General features: G+C 36.0%; 2 protein-coding genes across 2 annotated transcripts; both read right to left on the bottom strand.

Annotated features, from left to right (window-relative positions):
- Positions 1-1,547: 1,547 nt before the first annotated feature.
- On the bottom strand, positions 1,548-6,267 carry LOC131858410 (uncharacterized mitochondrial protein AtMg00810-like). Its single transcript, XM_059211644.1, has 3 exons — positions 5,289-6,267; positions 2,225-2,313; positions 1,548-1,739 (listed from the first exon to the last, which is right to left on the bottom strand). The coding sequence occupies exons 1-3, from the start codon at positions 6,265-6,267 to the stop codon at positions 1,548-1,550; spliced, it is 1,260 nt and encodes a 419-aa protein (XP_059067627.1).
- Positions 6,268-8,622: 2,355 nt separating this feature from the next.
- Positions 8,623-9,093, bottom strand: LOC131858409 (uncharacterized). The gene has a single exon (XM_059211643.1). It carries the CDS (start codon positions 9,091-9,093, stop codon positions 8,623-8,625), a length of 471 nt encoding a protein of 156 aa, XP_059067626.1.
- Positions 9,094-19,639: the final 10,546 nt, after the last annotated feature.

Raw genomic sequence — 19,639 nt, 5'->3', positions numbered from 1 at the left:
TAGAGTATTGTAAATCAAAAGATAAATTAGCGGACATATTCACAAAAATTTTAGCAAAAGAGCAATTTGAATACTTAAGAAACAACTTAGGTATTGTAAATATTGATCTTATTAGTGATAGAAATTAAGGGGGAGTGTAGGAAACATTGAGTAATTTCTACCACCCAACTACCTATATTAAATGTGCTATCTAGAATTGTTGATAAAATAGATGAGTCTAGAAAAATGTTTGTTGGTGAAAGACAATTCTAAAAATTACTCCATTCTTCCTAATACCTCTATAAAGCGAGGCGAATGTAATCAATTCTTTGCAAGTCAATAACAATTCTTTTTTGTCCAATGAAATGTTTATGTGAAAGCTATTTTTATGCCTCTACCCACTCACAAATAGGAGGGGCCTTGAAAGTCTCTTTTCCAAGGATTGACTTGAGTAGGAATTTTATACCAATTAGCAATCCATAAAAATGCATTTGCATTGGGAAGGCCAAACTTATACCAAACTTGCTCTGCAGGGAAAAACACAATGAACTGATTTTACATAATTGTGTTAGCTTTGCACCCATCGTTTACTCCATAATTCCCATTCTTGGAAGCCAACCAGATTAATATGTCTTAAAGAGTCTTCCCATTTAGGAAGTGAGGGCTCACACAACATCAACGAAACGAAAAGACATGGATAATGGTTAAAGATTTGAATCTTGTGCTTCAATCACAACATAAGGGTAGCTCATGTGGTTGGAGGTTATAGGAGCCACATTATTAGGACCTCACAAATGGGTCTACCACATATAAAAGAAGAGGCCTTAGAGTAGTTAGAAGAGATGATTTTTCCTCTTGCAAGTGATCAATAAATTGCAAATTAATCCATCCATTAGAAGAGTTGTTAAAGTAGTCTTTAACCAGAGGGCCTAAATGATCTTTACACCAATCATAAAGGTTTTTTAATTTAGGTTTTCTGTGTAGATAATTTCATGTTAATTTCTTTGCCAACATTCCACCTAATAAAAGGAACAATTATTCTGCTTGCTTCGGTTATTATGTTGAGAGGTGTGTACCACTCGCATAAAGGATGCTCACAAAATAAAAAAGCAACGTGCTCTTATCTCCTAACCGTACGCGTCGCTTTTTCACAGTGCCTGTTCTCCTTACCGTATGCATTGTTTTTTTCACAGTTTTCATTTGCTTTGATGTTGTTTGAATGTGGCTTTATACGCAACTCTTCTTTGATTTAAAGTTGTTTGAAAGTGTTGACACCAGTTCTGTGCTTTCTTCCCCACCATCCTTCCCAATTAACACCAATAAAGCGAGTTGCTTTTATACTTTAAGCTGAAATTGATGGTTTTTTATGAAACACTATACATTCAGACTTACATTTAAACATGAATGATCTATTCCAGAATATCCTGTTACGCTTGTCACTAGAGCAAATTGGTTCATCATCGAGTCTTGGATAAGATTTGTGAGATAATCAATGGCTAGATATCTAGGTAGGTTTCGATCTATAATAAGATATACAAGCTGGAGGCAGACAATCCAAGGTGAATTATTCATGCCATAAAAGCTAGAACCTTGCTCTGGTTTCTCCCTTCTATTTCATGAACCCGCTCTTTGTTAGCGTTAGGGGGACTGCCTTGTGGGCTGTCATGACAGGTTTTTGAATTCACTGCAGGTAAGGGATTATATGAGACATTCTTAGGACCAAGTTTTCTATACTTCAACTGTCTGTCAACTATATTGTGCTGTAATTATTTCCAGTTAGATACATCATATGGATTTTTGAAAGATTTTCCTATGAGCTAGATTGTATATGTGTGTTTGTTTGGTGGGACTCTTAGCAAGGGATTGAATAGAATCTGTGCAACATTGTTAGGAGGGACATTGGCAGTGGGAGTTAATTTCGATGGCGATTAATTCTATGTGTTGCTGTGTTTCTACAAGGTAATTAATTACTTCATACTCTGGAGACTAAGCATGAGCCATGAAAGTTACAACAAAAGATAACAAATGGTTTATATTACTGTTGTATGAATGCAGGCGTAGCGGTCACTTTTGCATACTTTTGTCAGAGGATAAAGGTCAGATATCTTGGTCATCTGCAAAGATGTTGACCTCATAATTTTGATTACTGATACCCACGAAAGAGTAGAGGAGATGGGTGCAGAAAGATGCATTTACAGAGGAAGGAGGGAAATGAGGGTAGCTGTAGTTGTGGGCAGGCTAATACCCCACTTTCATGCCAATGGCTGTGAGGCAAATTAACATGCAACTGATGATCAAGACTTGCAATTCGTGCTTCATTATTCCCAGGCACACCTATAATAATACAAATGCACTTATAGTACAATTCCACTGCTAAAAATGATACTAATGAGATTATAAAAGAAAGCAATGACGGACTGACAATCTACTTCTCAAACTCATGAAACCTAAACCTTTGAAATAGGTCATATCATGCTTATATTGTGCACTAGAGTAAATGTATTATTCTGCTCACAACCAATGTTTTCACCGTCAATCATTTCTAAGAAGCATGGTTTGGATGTCCAAATAATATATTGGAATGAATGTTTTGTATGTCTTCCCTCTATATTAGATGACAGAGATTATAAAAAATTTAGATGAAATATTTGAATACTTTAATATGCCTAGAAATTGGAATGATTTTACGTTGGGGGATAAAGTATTACGCTCAGTCTGGTTACTTCAACCTAGACATTAACCAAGATCTAATTACCTCCACCTGTGTCACTTCTCACTTCTCGCTTCTCGCTGCTCTCTGAACATAGACTAATGCAAATATTGCAATAAAAGTCGAGGAGGAGAAGGAAGAGGAGGTGGTGGGGTAGAAGTTCTAGATTTTGGAGAAACTAGCAGAATGGGAAAAGGTGGGGATGTTGCAGGAGTTTCAATTCTTGGAGGGAGCAGCACAGGAGGAGGTGGGATCAATAAAGACATTGCCTAATTCTTGCCATATAGTTCTATTCATCCTCATTCTTTTCTAACACATTTTGAGCGATGACATCTCAACATTCTTAATAGAAGCCTGTGTGGTAATCAAGGGTACCTATGGATTCATCTATTTAGAAAGACTGAACAACATTATAGACTTCATCCTCACTGATCTTTGTATGAAATTTTTTTTTCCAATACAAGGGATAGAGTTGATAATATATTCTCTTGCATCAATCTTATCGGTCATGCCTTCTGTTGGATATAAAGTTTTCAACTGCTGCTTTCCTTAATTCTTCTAGACCCCTGATTTTACGTAGTAGCATTATTGATTTCTCTCTCCGCTGCTTCTTTCCTTCTACCAAATTTTTGCCTTGAAATAAAGTATTATTTTAATTTGCTGAGTATCGCCCAGTGATTGAATAACTTTGGCTAGCAAGCCTGTGGAAGAAGCTTGTGTTCATATTCCTTTGTTCAACATTCAAACTCCTGATTTCAGGTTTTGATAAATTGTATCTCTTAGTCGCATCATGCTCAGATCTTCATTCAATTTTTCTGTCTCCTTTAATTTGTGACTCAACCTTTGATTTGTTGACCTTGATAGCTCGGGCTCTTTTCCTATCATTTCTATTTCAAAATTTCTGCTTATTTCATTCCTTCAGTCTAGGTCCTTTCACCTTCAATTTTGGAAAATTACAGATATCTTTGATCCCAAGTATTTTGTATTGCAGCACTGCATTTTGTCCTTCAAAGATACATCTTTTAACTACATTAGTTCAATTTTGAAAGAGAAAATTTTGGATTTACCTTCAACCAAAACTGCCCATAGCCAGCGATCATACCTTCGAATTTCTACTTACTTCATTCCTTCAGTCTAGGTCCTTTTGTAAAATTTAGAACCAGAATTATAAGAACTCGGAAATTTGAAACAAGGATTTATACAAGAACACAAAACACAAAACTTATCCTGGGAAAACCCTCCACTTGAGAGTGAAAAACCCAGCCACACTGAAAATATCTTTATTATCAAAATAAATCAGATACAAAGCTGAAGTGCTCAGAAGTAATGATTGTTATCAAGTTAACAATCAACGGAATGACTTCTACAAAGCATAACACACATATCCTCTTTCTACATATATAAAGAAAGGATTCAAATAAACAAGCCGAACTCTACTGAAGAATACCTCCTCCAAGTACTATCACGACTGAAGACAAAAACAAGAGAAAATCATGGTCTTCCTACTAATTAGCACGCTCATTGAATGTGACTCCTCTGTTCTGAAGATAATGCATACACTGAATAACACCAAGATGCAAAAGACAAATCGAACAACTGAACCTCTCGCCATCGACTCAATAAATAGAAGAATGGAAGAAGAATAAAATATACGAAGAGAAGACCAAACGCCATGCAAAATAGAGAGACATCAATTACATGACCGAAAACAAAAAAAATAGCAACGGACGAAAACACATCCGACAGTAACTGCTGCCAACTCATTGAACTTCCATGAAGTCGAAAACAACATATCCTTTTGTGGTGACAGATATTAGAAGGAACGGTAAACACGAACATCATGCTTGAAGATGAACACAAAGATATCACAAATATGAAGCTCAACCAACCATCGAGCAAAAGAGGAAGAGCTTTCTGAAATAATGCGATCAGCAAAATGACGTCTCGCGAAGGTACACGCATTAACACTCCCTCTTAACAAGAGAGATATCATTTACTGAAATTCAAGTCATGGAATCTCTCCACATGACAAACATAATATGAAAACAAAAAAACTTAATCATGGATTCTCTCAACGTGATAGGCATCATGGATTCACTCAACATGATGTTCACCATGGCTACTCCCATGAGTGAAATAACACAAGCTCACATCATGGAGTCACTCAACGTGACGTTGTCATGGAGTCTCTCAACATGACATCCACTATGGCTACCCCCATGAGTGGAAAGAGCATCAAAGGCTTTCACCTCAAATTTCTCTGTCACAGAGAAAAAAATGCATTACAAGGGATTGCACCTCGAACTTCTCCTTCACAGAGAAGAACTCATTAACAACAAAAAATTCATTGAAGCTAAGATTCTCTCTCAACAAGAGCATCATTCTCCACAATACCAAGCTTGTCTCGAAAATAACAAAACTTCACTCTAGGAAGTGGCTTGGTGAGAATGTTTGTTGTTTGCTCTTCTGTGCAAATGTACTTGAGCTCCACTGCTTTCCTTTGAACCATCTCTCAAGTAATGGAATTTTATTTCCACATGCTTGGATCTATCATGAAAAACGGGATTAACAAAAATCTTTACACAACTTTGGTTATCACAAAGAATCACTATAGGTTCCAAATGTTGCCCAAACAATCCTGCGAGCAATTTGCGAAGCCACACTACTTCACTTGCAGCCACACAACTTGCAACATATTCCACTTCAGTCGTACTCTGAGCAACACATGATTGTTTTCTGCTGCACCAGAAAATCGTAGCTGAACCTAGGCTGAAACAACATCCTGAAGTGTTTTTCCTGTCAGGAACACATCCAGCCCAATCTGAATCAGAAAAACCCTGCAAATTCAGGACTTCACAAGAAGTATATTTCAGGCCATATCCCATTGTACCACGCACATATCTCAGTATATGTTTAGCTGCAACAAAATGAATCTGTCTAGTCTCACACATAAATTGACTGAGAGTATTAACAGCATAACATATGTCAAGCCTTGTATTGACTAAATACATCAAAGATCCAATCAATTGTCTATACATAGTAGGATCAACTAAGTCTGAACTAATTGCAACGTCGTGTAACTTTTTCAGATTTGCTTCCATGGGAGTTGCCATAGACTTGCAATCTAACATACCAAATCTTTTCAAAAGATCAATGGCATATTTCTCTTGACTCAATATGACTTCATTTGGTCTTTGCCACACTTCTAAACCAAGAGAATAATACATCAAACCAAGATCTTTCATCTCAAATTCAGAAGCTAACTCTTTCTTACATCTAGCAATGAGATCATCCTCTCCAGTAAGAAATAAATCATCAATATATAGAACTAAAATTAAGGCTTTAACATCAATTACCTTGAAGTAGATATTTGGATCTGCATCATTTTTGAGAAAACCCAAGCTCAACAAATACTGATCAATTCTTTCATACCAAACACGTGGAGCTTCCTTAAGGCCATGCAAGGCCTTTTTCAATCTGCATACATGTGATTCTTTCTCATGGATCACAAATCCATTTGGATGCTCAATAAAAACTTCTTCAATTACACCATTCAAGAATGCTATAATTACATCCATCTGATGCAATTTTCACCCTTTAACAGCGGCAATAGCAATAATAGTTCTAATAGAAGTGTAACGTGCTACAGGTGCAAAAGTCTCTTCATAGTCTATGCCTTCCTTTTGTGAAAAACCTCTAGCTACAAATCTAGCTTTATATTTTTCTACAATCTCATCAACTGCATGTTTAATTTTGAACAACCACTTAGAAGAAACAACAGATTTACCTTTGGGCCTAGGAACAATATCCCACACATCATTTTTGATGATGGATTGATACTCCTCCATCATGGCATCCTTCCACACTTGTTGATTTGAAGCTTCTTCAAAATTAAAAGGCTCGGATGCTATAAAGTGACTCATCAAAGCTACATATCATGCAAACTTATGAGGCCTTTTAGTCTCTCTGAAGGTGCCACGAGGGGCTGCATATTTTTCAGCCTCTTCCATAGTGTGCCGAGCCCACAATGGTCTTTTCTTATTGGCTGAAATATTACTGGGACCTGCAGAAGTATCTAAAGAATCAATTGGATCAACAGGATCAACAGAGACTTATAAATCTGTATTCTCCCTCTGAATCTCTTAAGGTGAATCCGGATCAGCCATATCTAAGTCTTGAGGAGGCTCAAAGTCTTCTCTATCAGATTCCATGATAGACTCTTTGGATTTCTTGCAAGCTACATCTTCATCAAAAGAGACATCCCTACTGATTTCAATTTGCTTTTGACCTGGAATGTAGATTTTGTATGCTTTTGAAGATTCACTATAACCAACAAAGATGCCTTTCTTTCCTAAAGGTTCTAACTTAGTTCTTTTCTCTTTTGGAACATGAATATAGACAGGACATCCAAAAATTATGAGGTGACTAATGTCTGGTTTGATAGTTGAAAAAGCTTCTTCTGGAGTCATGTTGTCTAGGATTTGATGAGGACTACGATTCTGAATGTATATTGCTATCTTGCAAGCCTCTGCCCATAAAAACGTTTGAAGACTTTGATCATGGATCATAGCCTTCGTTGCCTCAACAATTGTCATGTTCTTTCTTTCAGCTACACCATTTTGTTGAGGATTATAAGGGACACAGAAATCCCTCTTAATCCCAGCTTCAACACAAAAGTTATGAAATAAACCAGAGACATATTCTCCCCTATTATCAGATCTTAGAACCTTTATCTTCTTGTTGGATAAATTTTCAACAAGTGCTTTAAATTCTTTAAATCTAGACAACACTTCATCAAATTCTTTAGACTTAAGAAAATAAATCCAACACTTACGAGAAAAGTCATCAATGAAGGTAACATAATACCAAAAACAACTAAGGGAAGCAACTGATATAGGGCCACACAAATCAAAATGAATTAACTCTAGAATATCCTTTGCTCTATTTTCACTACCATGAAAAGTACTATTAACATTCTTACCTAGAGCACATCCCTTGCAGACACCCTCATGATTTTGATTCAGCTTTGGAAGACCAACAACTACCTTCTCCATTGAAGACAAAGTTCTGAAATTTAGGTGACCAAATATTTTATGCCACAACTCACTTGAACTAGTAGAATCATGAGCTAATGCTTGGATAGGACAAGCTGAAAGCTTGTAAAGATTGTCATGACGAACACCAATCTCACGAGCTAACTGAATGCTGGTGTTCTTCTTCCATGCAAGAACTTTTCCATCAGCAAAAGCAACATGATAACCCTTGTCTTCTAATGCTGAAATAGAAATCAGATTCCTCTTAATATCAGGAACAAAGAGAACATCGCTTAGAAGAAGAGGAATACCAAAATCCAACTGAAAGGAAGTAGAACCAGCACCCTTTACAAAATAACATGCATCATCACCGATGTTAACTTGGAGATGAGAATCTTTTTCCTTCAAGTTGGAGAGATGTTCACGATAACCAGTAATATGGCGGGAGGCTCCACTATCAATAAGCCATGTATCACTGTCAATAGGAATATTACTGGAGAGAGCAGAAATAAATAAGAACCCCTCTGAATTTTCACTAGACTCTCTATGAGGAGAAACATTTTCAACATTTGTTGTTGCAGCTTGTTGTTTGGGTCTAGAAGGACATTCTCTAGCAACGTGACCAAACTTGTCACATCTAAAGCATTGTACTTTAGAGAGGTCCTTTCTTCTCTTAGATTCAAAAGTTGAATCATAATTTCTATCTTTGTTCATTTTGAAGTTTCCTTTCCTTCCTTTTCTTTTAGACGTATGGGCAGCAAGAACGTGATCTTCTTCATGATGAGATTTGCATCCAATTCCTCTTGCCTCCAATCTGTATTCCTCTTGAATGCAATCAGCTCTCAATCGATCAAACTTGGGTAGCTCATTTCTTCCACTAATACCTTGAATGAAAGATTCCTAGGAGTGAGGAAGGCCATTCATGGCTAGCATAACCAGGTCTTTATCCTCAATAGAATCACCAATAGCATTGAGCTGATCCTTCAATTTTGTAATCTTCATAAAGAAGGAAACAACAGATTCACCTCTACTCATTTTAATATGAAGAAGTTGACGTCTCAATGCTAGAGCTTTGCTAGTACTATTGAATTCATACAAGCTTTGAAGGCACTTGAACATATCTTTGGTTGAATTCAACTTGGATATAATAGGTATTAGATGATCCTTAACAGAATCAATTAGAATCTTTTTAGCCATGAGATTATTCTTCCTCCATTGAGCTTTCTCGGTGTCATCTGAAGGTTCATCTACAACAGACTTCACATAGTTAAGAAGATCATTCTCTTCTAGCACAATAAGAATCCTGAATTTCCATGAAGTGTAATTGGCTGCACCATCCAATTTGTCTTCAACTTTGAGTCCATTCACCATGATGGAAAAACTTGAAATAAACAGACTAGAGCTTCAAACAAAGAAAATTCCGAAACTAAGCAATTTGGTTCTGGATCTTTTCTTTAGACCCGCTCTGATACCATGTTAAATTTAGAACCAGAATTATAAGAACTCGGAAATCTGAAACAAGGATTTATACAAGAAAACAAAACACAAAACTTATCCTGGGAAAACCCTCCACCCGAGGGTGAAAAACCCAACCACACTGAAAATATCTTTATTATCAAAATAAATCAGATACAAAGCTGAAGTGCTCAGAAGTAATGATTGTTATCAAATTAACAATCAACGGAATGACTTCTACAAAGCATAACACACATATCCTCTTTCTACATATATAAAGAAAGGATTCAAATAAACAATCCAAACTCTATTGAAGAATACCTCCTCCAAGTACTATCACAACTAAAGACAGAAACAAGAGAATATCATGGTCTTCCTACTAATTAACATGCTCACTGAATGTGACTCCTCTATTCTGAAGATAACGCATACACTGAATAACACCAAGATGCAAAAGACAGATCGAACAACTGAACCTCTCGCCATCGGTAAACGACTCAATAAATAGAAGAATGGAAGAAGAATAAAATATACGAAGAGAAGACCAAACGCCATGCGAAATAGAGAGACATCAGTTACATGACCGACAACAAAAGAAATAGCAACGGACGGAAACACATCCAACGGTAACTGCTGCCAACTCACTGAACTTCCATGAAGTCGAAAACAACATATCCTTATGTGGTGACAGATATTAGAAGGAGCAGAAAACACGAACATCATGATTGAAGATGAACACAAAGATATCACAAATATGAAGCTCAACCAGCCATCGAGCGAAAGAGGAAGAGCTTTCTGAAATAATGCGATCAGCAAAATAATGTCTCGCGAAGATACACGCATTAACACTTTCACCTTCAATTTTGGAAAATTACAGATATCTTTGACCCCGAGTACTTTGTATTGCAGCACTCCATTTTGTCTTTCAAAGATTCATCTTTTAACTACATTAGCTCAATTTTGAAAGAGAAAATTTTGGATTTACCTTCAACCAAAACTGCCCATAGCCAGTGATCATACTATGCCTTGTTGAGGAATGCCAAGATTCAATCAAGGAGTTGCTTTCTATAAAGGCAATAATTATAAGGAATACATTTAATGAGGTCTCCAAGCATAGAAGTGTTCAGAAATAGGACATTCTATTAATCTGCAAAGCAGTTTAGGTTTGGAATTCAGTTAGGGTTCAGGTTGGTTTTAAGGTTGGGGTTACCGTTCAATTTGGGTTGGGTAAGGAATAGGTTCAAGTAGAGATATGTTTTGGGTTAGGTAAGGCTAAGAATTCAATTACAATTATATTTTAATCAAGGTTACAGTTCAATTAGAGATCAATTATGGCTGAGATTAGGGTTATAGTTCAATTAGTGCTATGAATCAGTTAAGATTAAACTTAGGGTTCAATTAGGGTTAGGGTAAAATTAGGTTACAATTATATATATAGGTTTTGAATTAGAGTTCACTTAGGCTTCAATTTGGAATAAGTAAAATAACTAAAACAAAACAAAATAGGCACCTTGAAAATGATATCTATTGGCATCATCTACATAGATTTCTATAAAGATAGGTATACTAGTCATATTCCACACATGAGAACCTCTCAAGTGATTGTTGACAGTGAAGATTCTCTCAGGAATCACATTATCTATAGACATTTTCTTCTTAAAAAATACTCCAGAGGGCCTAGTGTTCTAATTATATTATCTAGGCAAACTTTCCACCAAGGGTCAGATTCATGTTCTTGTAAGTTAAATGCCAAGTCCACTCCATTCCTGCGGTTCAACTAATAAGGGGCATCAACTTCATTATTCGCCACTCCAAAGAAATCTTGTTTGAATAGATTTTAGATATTTTTCAACTGTTGCCAACATTCGAAGAACCAACATCATATTAATTGGCATGGCTTGAAGGGGAGATTCCTTCTGGCTAGAGAGAGCCATTTGTCTTTCCAACCTTCAGGCTTTCTGACTGTTCTATCCACTAAAGATTTCCACAGTCTAGAAGAATTCCTTCGTTTAAATAGAGGTATGCCTAAATAAGTGTAGGGCAGGGACCCTGTATTAGAATTCAGAATTTGACAAATAGCAGTTTGAGCATACGTATTAGTTTAGAAAAAAGAAAACTCTAGATTCTTTTAGCCCAAGGCTTCTTCAGAGAGGTCCAAAGTCTGTTTCAGAATTTGTGCTTCAATGGTCGAAGCTATTCCTGCTAGACCTGTGCCATCTACAAATTGCAGGTCAGTAATTCTAATACTATCAGCTACTTCTACTCCATTTTTAGGATCCTATATACTTGCAGTGAGAGAGCCTTATACCTAAGGTTTTAGCAACAGTAATGAAAAGCTAGGGGGCAGTGGATCAGCCTGTCTTGATCCCCAGGAAGACCCAAAATCCTGTAGGTTCATTAATTATGAGAACATGATATCAAGGGGAGCTAACGCAACTGTAGATCCCATCCCTCCTATCTTTGTTGAAGCCAAATGTTTTTTAGGATACCAAGCAGGAAGTTCCCAATCGACCTTGTCGAGGGTCTAGTTTGATTAGCATATTACTTTGAATTTGGGTAGAGACAGAGTGGATCAGCTCATGAGCTATTGCTATACCGTCCAAAATTTGTCTATCTTCAACATATCCACCTTGTTTAGGAGGAATGCTTTTGGGCAGGAACTTCTTGAGATGGTTTGACATGACTTCTGTAATGAATCTATAGATCATAATGCACGGTGAGATGGGTCCGCATGCATTGAAATAATTGGAATCTTCTTTTTTGGGAACAAAAGCAATAAAAGTGGAATTCAATTATTTTAGCACTTGCTTTTCTCTTCTTGATCCCTAAATTGCTTCAGTGGCCTCTTTACCAACAATATCCCAATACAGTTGGAAAAAACATGCAGGAAATCCATTGGTCCAGGTGCTCTATCTGGTTTAAAAGAGAAAACTACCTTTTTTACCTCCTCAGATATTGGAGGAGCAGTTCAAGATAAGTTGTTTGAATCTGAGATCAGCCTAGGAATGTGCCTTAAAATTCCATTCCAATTTCATTTCTCACAGTTGTTCTGTCGTGGTTTGTTTTGGTGAATAGATCTTTGTAGAATGATTCAGCTTCCCTACCAATTTCTTCTTTGCTTGTTATTGTTAACCCAGCTGGGGTAGTGATTTTAGACAACTTGTCATAATATAATTTCTTCTAATTATTGTTGTTTTGTGGAAAAAGGCTGTATTTTTGTCCCCTTCTTTAAGCCATCAGATTCTTGATTGTTGTTTCTAGTGAATTTCTTCCTGGAAAAGAAGTTTGTTCGAACTCCCCATAAAGGTGTCAACGTATGCCTTAGAGATTCTGTAAAGCCTTTCCATATTCGCCATTCTTTCCTTTGGATGATCTTTGTTTTTATTGAGCTGTCCAAATTCCTTTCTATTCCATTCTTTTAGACAACTATTTATTATTTTTAACTTTTTCACAAGAACAAACATGCTAATTCCTATTACCTTGGTATCCCACCATTCCTGAATTTTCTCCGTTGAGGAGCCTTCTTTGGTTTACGTTAGTTGAAGTTTGACAGGCCCTCTTATGGATGGTGAGGCAGTGGATAAGAGAAGAGAGATGGGCTAGTGATCAGAGGCCTACCGCCAACAAAATTTCTGCTTCAAAGGAGAAGCCCGCTTGCATCCAATCCAAACTTAATAAAAAACTATCTAATTTTTAAGCTACAAAGGCATTGCCTAATCTTATATTAGGACAAGTGGAGTTTCCTTGATGAGGTTTCAAATAAAAAGAAGAGATTCTTCAATAAAATTTGAGACGTCCACTGAAGACAGAGAGAGTTCCTGATCCACCAATTTTTCGACATGAAAGAGAACTATATTAAAGTCCCCTCCCAAACCCAATTTTCATCAGGATAACTTTTCTAAACAATCGAGGGAGAGCCAACAGATATTTCTATCGTGTCTATTAGTTGGACTTTGGGTATTTAAACATGAAAAGCTCATATTTGTAAATAAGTCCGTGAATCTTACTACTTGCCAATTCGGATAGTCATCAAGGAATTGGCCAGAAACTAACAGAGTATTCCGAGCTATTACTAAACCCCATAACACGCTTGCTACACTTCTGGCAAAGCATCTGCTATTGCTCCAAAATGCTTTCAAAGAAGATTAAAATAAGAGAATCCCATCTTAGTTTGTTGAAGCAGGAAAACATCAGAGGTATTCTGTCCAAAACTAGCTAGTTTATCAGTCTATGTTTGTGTGGGGCATTAAGCCCTCGCAAATTCCAAGAGAGAATTAACATGAGGGGTATTCGAGTCCAATGTGATTGTGAATATTGGGTTTCTCCCCGCAATATTCACTGGCTTCTTTTTCCCTGATTTTACAGTTTGTTAAGGGCCCTCCTTTTGCCTTCCTTTATCTAACTCTCCTTGCCCCGATAGATCCTGCTTCTCTTTGTTATTAAGAGGATCTTGAGATTTGGAGAGCATTTCAAAAATTTGTTTCTCACTACCTTTCTCAATGTTGATATAAACTTCCAAATTTCTTGAGTTCGACAAAGGAGGCCTGCTCGGTCTGTTATTCCCTGTCTAGGCTTTCTTCAAGGGAAGTTTAGATACCTCTAGATTGGACATTCCAATGTGATCCAGAACCTTTTTCTGGTGAGAGGGGAAAATTTCTTCCAAACCAAGTTCCTCTATCATCTGAATATTCATCTAAATCATTCTCGTGAGAGTTAAGTGCGCCATATATTGATTTTTCCCAGATGGAAAATGAAGTTCCTCCAAGTTCAGCACTTGACTTTGAATGATAGGTTTTTCTGAAAAGGACTCTTTAACTGAATAAGTGATGTCCTCAGAAGCTCCATGTTCCTCCAGAAAGGATTGCAAAGCTACAAAATTATTCAAGGTATCCGTTTCTTTAGGTTTCCAAACCTTTCTTTTTTTAATTCTCGTCTCTTATTTTATTCTTTGGTTCTTTAAAGTACTCATTGTAATCCTGTTACAGGATGAGCTTCTGCTCCGGACAATCTCTGGCAAGTGTTCATAAGTATGGCAAAGTCGACATCTAAAAGGCATATTTTCATAATCAACCTCCTGGATCCACTCTCTAGTTTTTGACTAAAATTTGATTGCAAGTGGCAGAGGTTTTGTTAAGTCAATGTTAACACATACTCTTATATAGATTGCTGGATATCTGATTTCGGTGCATTTTGCTATGCAGCTGAATTCCCCCAAAAGATAACCAGCTTACTTAAAGGTGTCTTTATTCCATAGCTCAGTAGGCAGTCCGTAAGACACATCCAGATTGTAACAAGGGTTAAGCTTTCAAATTGTGGATCAAAACCCTCCACCCATGACATCATAAAAAGACCAACTCTCCCTATGAACCGTGGGCCACCTTGGAAAATAACATCTTTATACGCGGAATAGTCAAACACAATTTGAAAGAAACCTTGCGGGAGAAGAATTACCTAATTGGAAGACTTGATACTCCAATTTTTTGCCAACCATTTCTGAAGATCCCGATGAGCCAAAAACCTAAAATTTGCAGATTTAGGGCATTGATCTTAAGATGGGCTATTGCTTGATCCACCTCTTTATCCTGAAGCCTAATAATTGAGATTTATTTCGATGTTGGGATTAATTTGGTTCCATTTGGGCCTTTCTTTGTTGAGGAACACTTGCTGTCCTTTCTTCCTGCGCTAGTAGACTTATCTGCCATGAATACAGGCCTAATGATAATGCCGGGCTGCATTCGTACCCTACCCTTCTAAGTTCGGATCTATCTATGATATTAATGATTCACTAATTCTGTAGAATTAAATATATAGGGGAAAGGACCCAGTAGTCGTGCACCCTAACTTCACGCTTCTCAAAATCCTACTTGGAAATTTCGAATCACTCCGATTTTTTTACAGCAGCTTACTTGGCAAGTCCCATCCTTATAACTAAGGTTTCAGGGCCACATCATCAAATATGATGCCACATCAGCATGCTTTTTGTCAAGGTGTCCAAAACAGCCCCAAAAAAAAGTGAGACCAATAGGCGTGCAAAAGAGACCCCAATAGTTGTGCAGCCAATGTGGCATCACCTGATTGGTTGCTTTTTACAATATTAGTACATTTCTTAACAACTATTGGTACATTTCCTAACAACTATTGGTACATTTCCTAACAAAAATTGATATTTTTTGTTTCAAACAATAGGTTTTATTTGTTCAATTTTTGGAACAAAAGGTATCAACAACCCTCACAACAATTAGAACATGCTCAACTACTGGGTCCTTTCCCCTATACATGATTATGTTGTAATCTGCTTATTAAAAAAGGATAGAAATACAAATATGACGCAATGGAGTTCTTTTCATATGATTTTTTTTTAGTAATTTTATAATATGATTTTTTTTAATAATTTTATTATCTTAACTAATAATGATAGAAAATTAAAAAAAAGATATTAACTAAATAGTGGGAGAATGAAAAAAGAGAGATACAAAAAAAAGACAAGTCAATTGAAATGGTGAAAGATATTTCTAAAGTGGAATTGTCAATATAGAGGTAATGAAAATGGAAATGGAAATAAATGATATAGTCTACAATATCGGGTAATCTGTTTTTGGGTCTACATATGGCTTATAATAATATGGTACTACCTCATACACCATGTAGTAGGCACTTAATTGTGCTCCAAACAAGGCATGCATACCCTACAAGATTTGAATGTTTGACCTCTCTTTCAAGAGTACGAGTTCTCCACCATCAAGCAAGAATACCATAAAAACAAAAAAGCAATGTGAAAAGATGGAATCCCAAAGCTCCAACAAGTGGAACATAGTAGAAAAATATCGGTACCTAAATGTCCTAAATGTAACTAAGGAAGCAAATAAAATCCCCATCATCTCAAGGGTCTTCAAGAAAAAGAAGACAATATCATTGGAGGTTGTGGACCTTGATCCCTCACTATCTCATCTCAAACTCTATGCTTTCTTCATTAAGTGGGCAAATTTTTTGGTATAAAAAAAATCACATGTAGAATTGATTTAGAGAACAATGGGGTGGGGATGTAAAAATAAAATCCATGTTGAAAGGTTTTTTTCCTAGTAGAATGTAATATGAATAGAAAAAAGGAGGAGATTTTAAATAATAGTCCATTGTTGATGGATGGAGTAAGCTTTTGTGTGTGTGATTGGAAGCCTAATTTTAATCCACTCACCCATGTTCCGACAAATACCCCTATGTGGCTCAAATTATATAATCCACCATTATAATATGGGATTTGGGTATTCTCACAAAGATTGGCAATTCACTTGGATCCTTCATCAAGATGGATGTTAGCATTAAGGATGGTGATATGGGGATGCATACTAGAATCTGTGTCACCATTAATTTGGAGAGCCCCCCTCCAATAATAGAAACATTTTAAGAGGCGAGAACTTGGCTTCAATAGATTGAAGTGTAAGGAATGTTAATCAAATACAAAAATGCCATCTTTTTGGACATGACATGGTAGAGTGCAACAAGGATATGAGATCCAAAAGAGATATTATAAAACCATTGGAGACTATTAAAAGGTCCACTATTTCAAATGGGAAGTTAGCTTAGAGTTGAAAAATCTCATCGACACATAAGGAAAACAACAATTCCCTTGTTAGACATTCCCATCCCAACAACGAGAAAAAAAATGGATTCCCTCAACTAAAGAATATAAATATCTAGTTGAAAAGAAATGTCCCTGAATTAGGATACAATTAAAAAAATGACTTTAGTGAGGAACTCACGGAGGATGAATTTAATATATTGGAAGAGAGGCTTGTGAGCTAGATTAGATCTAAATAAAAAAAGGCAAGATGTGAATAATGAAGGGGAAGGAGGACCAATAAAGAAAAATTGATGATTGTTGGAATGGTTAATGATAAATGACACTGAGATTTGGGAAGGGAATAAACTTTCCTAGCAAGTCATGATGATCCTTACATGGAATGTTGGGGGTTTAAATGCCCCTAAGAATATATGCTTATGAAAGTGTCAAATAGATGTGATTAAACTAGACATATTCCAACTTAAAGAATCAAAATGAACAACATGGAATCAACTTTTTTTCATTTGAGAAAAAATGGAAACAATGGAAGAGACATTTTGTGGAAGTGAATGAAGCATCAGGTGGCCTAGGAACACTATGGAGCCCTAATTGGATGGAGGTGGGATGCATTATTAAAAGTAAGCTAGTTCTAGCAAGTGAATGAAACTAAACACTATATATTTGATATAAGTTCTTTTCAAATAAATGTTTATGGTCCTATGGGGTATATACAAGAAAAGGGAGTGTGGGACCAAGTAGCCTCCTTTCTACAGGCAATGGATAAGGATATTATTAGGTTGGGAGGGGATTTCAATGTACCTTGGATGCCTCCAAAAAGAATGGAGATCTTAATAGGGTCACTCAAATAGAAACGGGATTTCAACATTTTGTCAAATACCACCTCACTTGGACAAATAGAAGGCAAGGATTCACAAACATAGAAGAAAGACTAAAACATTATTTGGTTTTTAAGGATTGATCCCAAATACTATTGCTTCGTGAATGTCCTCCCATCATCCAAATATCAAGTTGAGAACACTTCCCTCTCTAGTTGATATTCACTCTAGATTGGAGACTCTCTAAAGGAAATTTCAAATTTTAAAATATGTATTCAAGGGATCCATATTTGATTAATAAAGTTCAAGAATGGTGGAGCTTTGCCCCCAAGTTGAGAGAGGTTAATCTATTTCAATTCTATAGAAATATGTCATATAAAAGCACAATTGAAGTAATAGAATACCTCAAGCTTTAAGAATATCTTTGAAGATAAAGAGAACGGAGGCCAAATGACCCTCCTCGATAAATAATCTTACAAGATGGGATGAATCAAGAAACTTATTAGAAGGAAAAACCATTTAAAATCCATAACATGGAGTTATTAGCATGAGAAAAGGTTTATTATAGGAAAAAATCCAAAGAATGTTTGCTAAAAGGAGATAGGAACACTAATTTCTTTCACAACTCTACCAAGAAGAGAAGAAACTTGTAGAGAATCTATAGCATAAAAATAGTGAAGGTTGTGTATTGGAGAAGGGAGAAGACACCAATGCATTAGCAAACAATTATCTTGAGTAATTGTTGAACAAAGAAGATGATTCAAATTGACATTCCTAAGATTAAATTTTGAGGAATGTTCTAATTTTGGTTTCCTTTGAATAAAATGAGTGTCTCATTGGGTCATTCATTGAAGAGGAGATAAAGCCTGCAATTTTCCAAATGGCTCTAGATAAATCTCTAACCTTGGATGGATCCTTGATCAAATTTCATAATGGGTATATCCATTAGTGATTTCATTCAAGTTGTGAACATTATGCATAATGTCTATAGGAACTCAATAAATCAAAGTGCATGGGTAGGAGCTTGTGGTAAGGAAAAATACATACAAGGGAAAAAAACACTTTCAAAAATGTCAAATGGAGTAATGTTGTGCATTTACTTGCCACCTACTTGTATAATCCTAGTTGTCAAAAATCAGTTCTCATCCTATTCTTCAATTTGAGGTGCCATTTTTGGGTAGGATCTATCCCTAGAATGACCTAGGGTTTCACACTACTAAGGTTCATTATTGAGTTTGGTCCTCATTTTTTGTCATTGGATAGTACTTGGGTGCAAGGAAAGAAGAAGAATAACTTAAAAAGTGTTACAAAGAGAGATTTGGTTCTCAATTCAACTATAAGAAGGTAAAGATAGTGCCAAATTAGTATAGACATTATTGTGAGGTTACTATTCAATTTTATTTCTTCATGAATGTGTGAATTAGTTCAAAAATATTTTTTTCTCACAATATATTTCCCCAACACATATGATGCCAATGAATGCAATTGCTCTTGAAGATGAATATGACAAATAATTTAATTTGCCACATTGCTTGTGATAGATCATTGTGTGTTTATATATGAATTTGTGCAGTTCATTAGTAGATTAAACTAAGTATGTGAAATTAAACTTAATAACAAATACTCATTCATTTAAATGCTCAAATTAGTCAATGTTTGAAATTCTCACTTGCAATTAATTCCATGTTAGTTGTGACTCTACTATCTTAGGATTGAGTCTAGTCTTGCAAATACTTGTTGTAGTCACCAAATCAAACACCTAAATGAGCAAAATATTAAACAATATTTTCGACTTTAATTTTGACATTATATAGTTTATGATGTTGATGAGTTGATTTCATTTGCATGACAACAAACTTGGCCTTATGAGTGAGATTCGAGTCTAAGAATTGGAGCAACAGTTTTGGGACCCAATAGAAACTATGGATGACATTCGCCCAATCACTCTATGCAACACAACTTATAAAAAAGTCTCTAAGGCCATGGACAATAGATTTACAGTCATATTATTAGATATTATATTAGAAGAATAGGGTAGCTCTACCCTAGGAATATTCATTATAGATGA

This window comes from Cryptomeria japonica, chromosome 9 (genome assembly GCF_030272615.1).
Source record: "Cryptomeria japonica chromosome 9, Sugi_1.0, whole genome shotgun sequence".
Taxonomy (NCBI): Eukaryota; Viridiplantae; Streptophyta; class Pinopsida; order Cupressales; family Cupressaceae; genus Cryptomeria; species Cryptomeria japonica.
This window is presented reverse-complemented; position numbering and strand designations above follow the sequence as displayed.

What these genes read in the sequence shown, in the direction of transcription:
- LOC131858410 (XM_059211644.1), bottom strand. Translation starts at nt 6,267, where the DNA reads ATGGATGTAATTATAGCATTCTTGAATGGTGTAATTGAAGAAGTTTTT. An exon ending in GGAACCTATAGTGATTCTTT is followed by an intron (nt 2,314 to 5,288) that starts GTGATAACCAAA and finishes GTATTATTATAG; the next exon opens with GTGTGCCTGGGAATAATGAA. An exon ending in GCCATTGGCATGAAAGTGGG is followed by an intron (nt 1,740 to 2,224) that starts GTATTAGCCTGC and finishes AAATAATTACAG; the next exon opens with CACAATATAGTTGACAGACA.
- LOC131858409 (XM_059211643.1), bottom strand. Translation starts at nt 9,093, where the DNA reads ATGGTGAATGGACTCAAAGTTGAAGACAAATTGGATGGTGCAGCCAAT.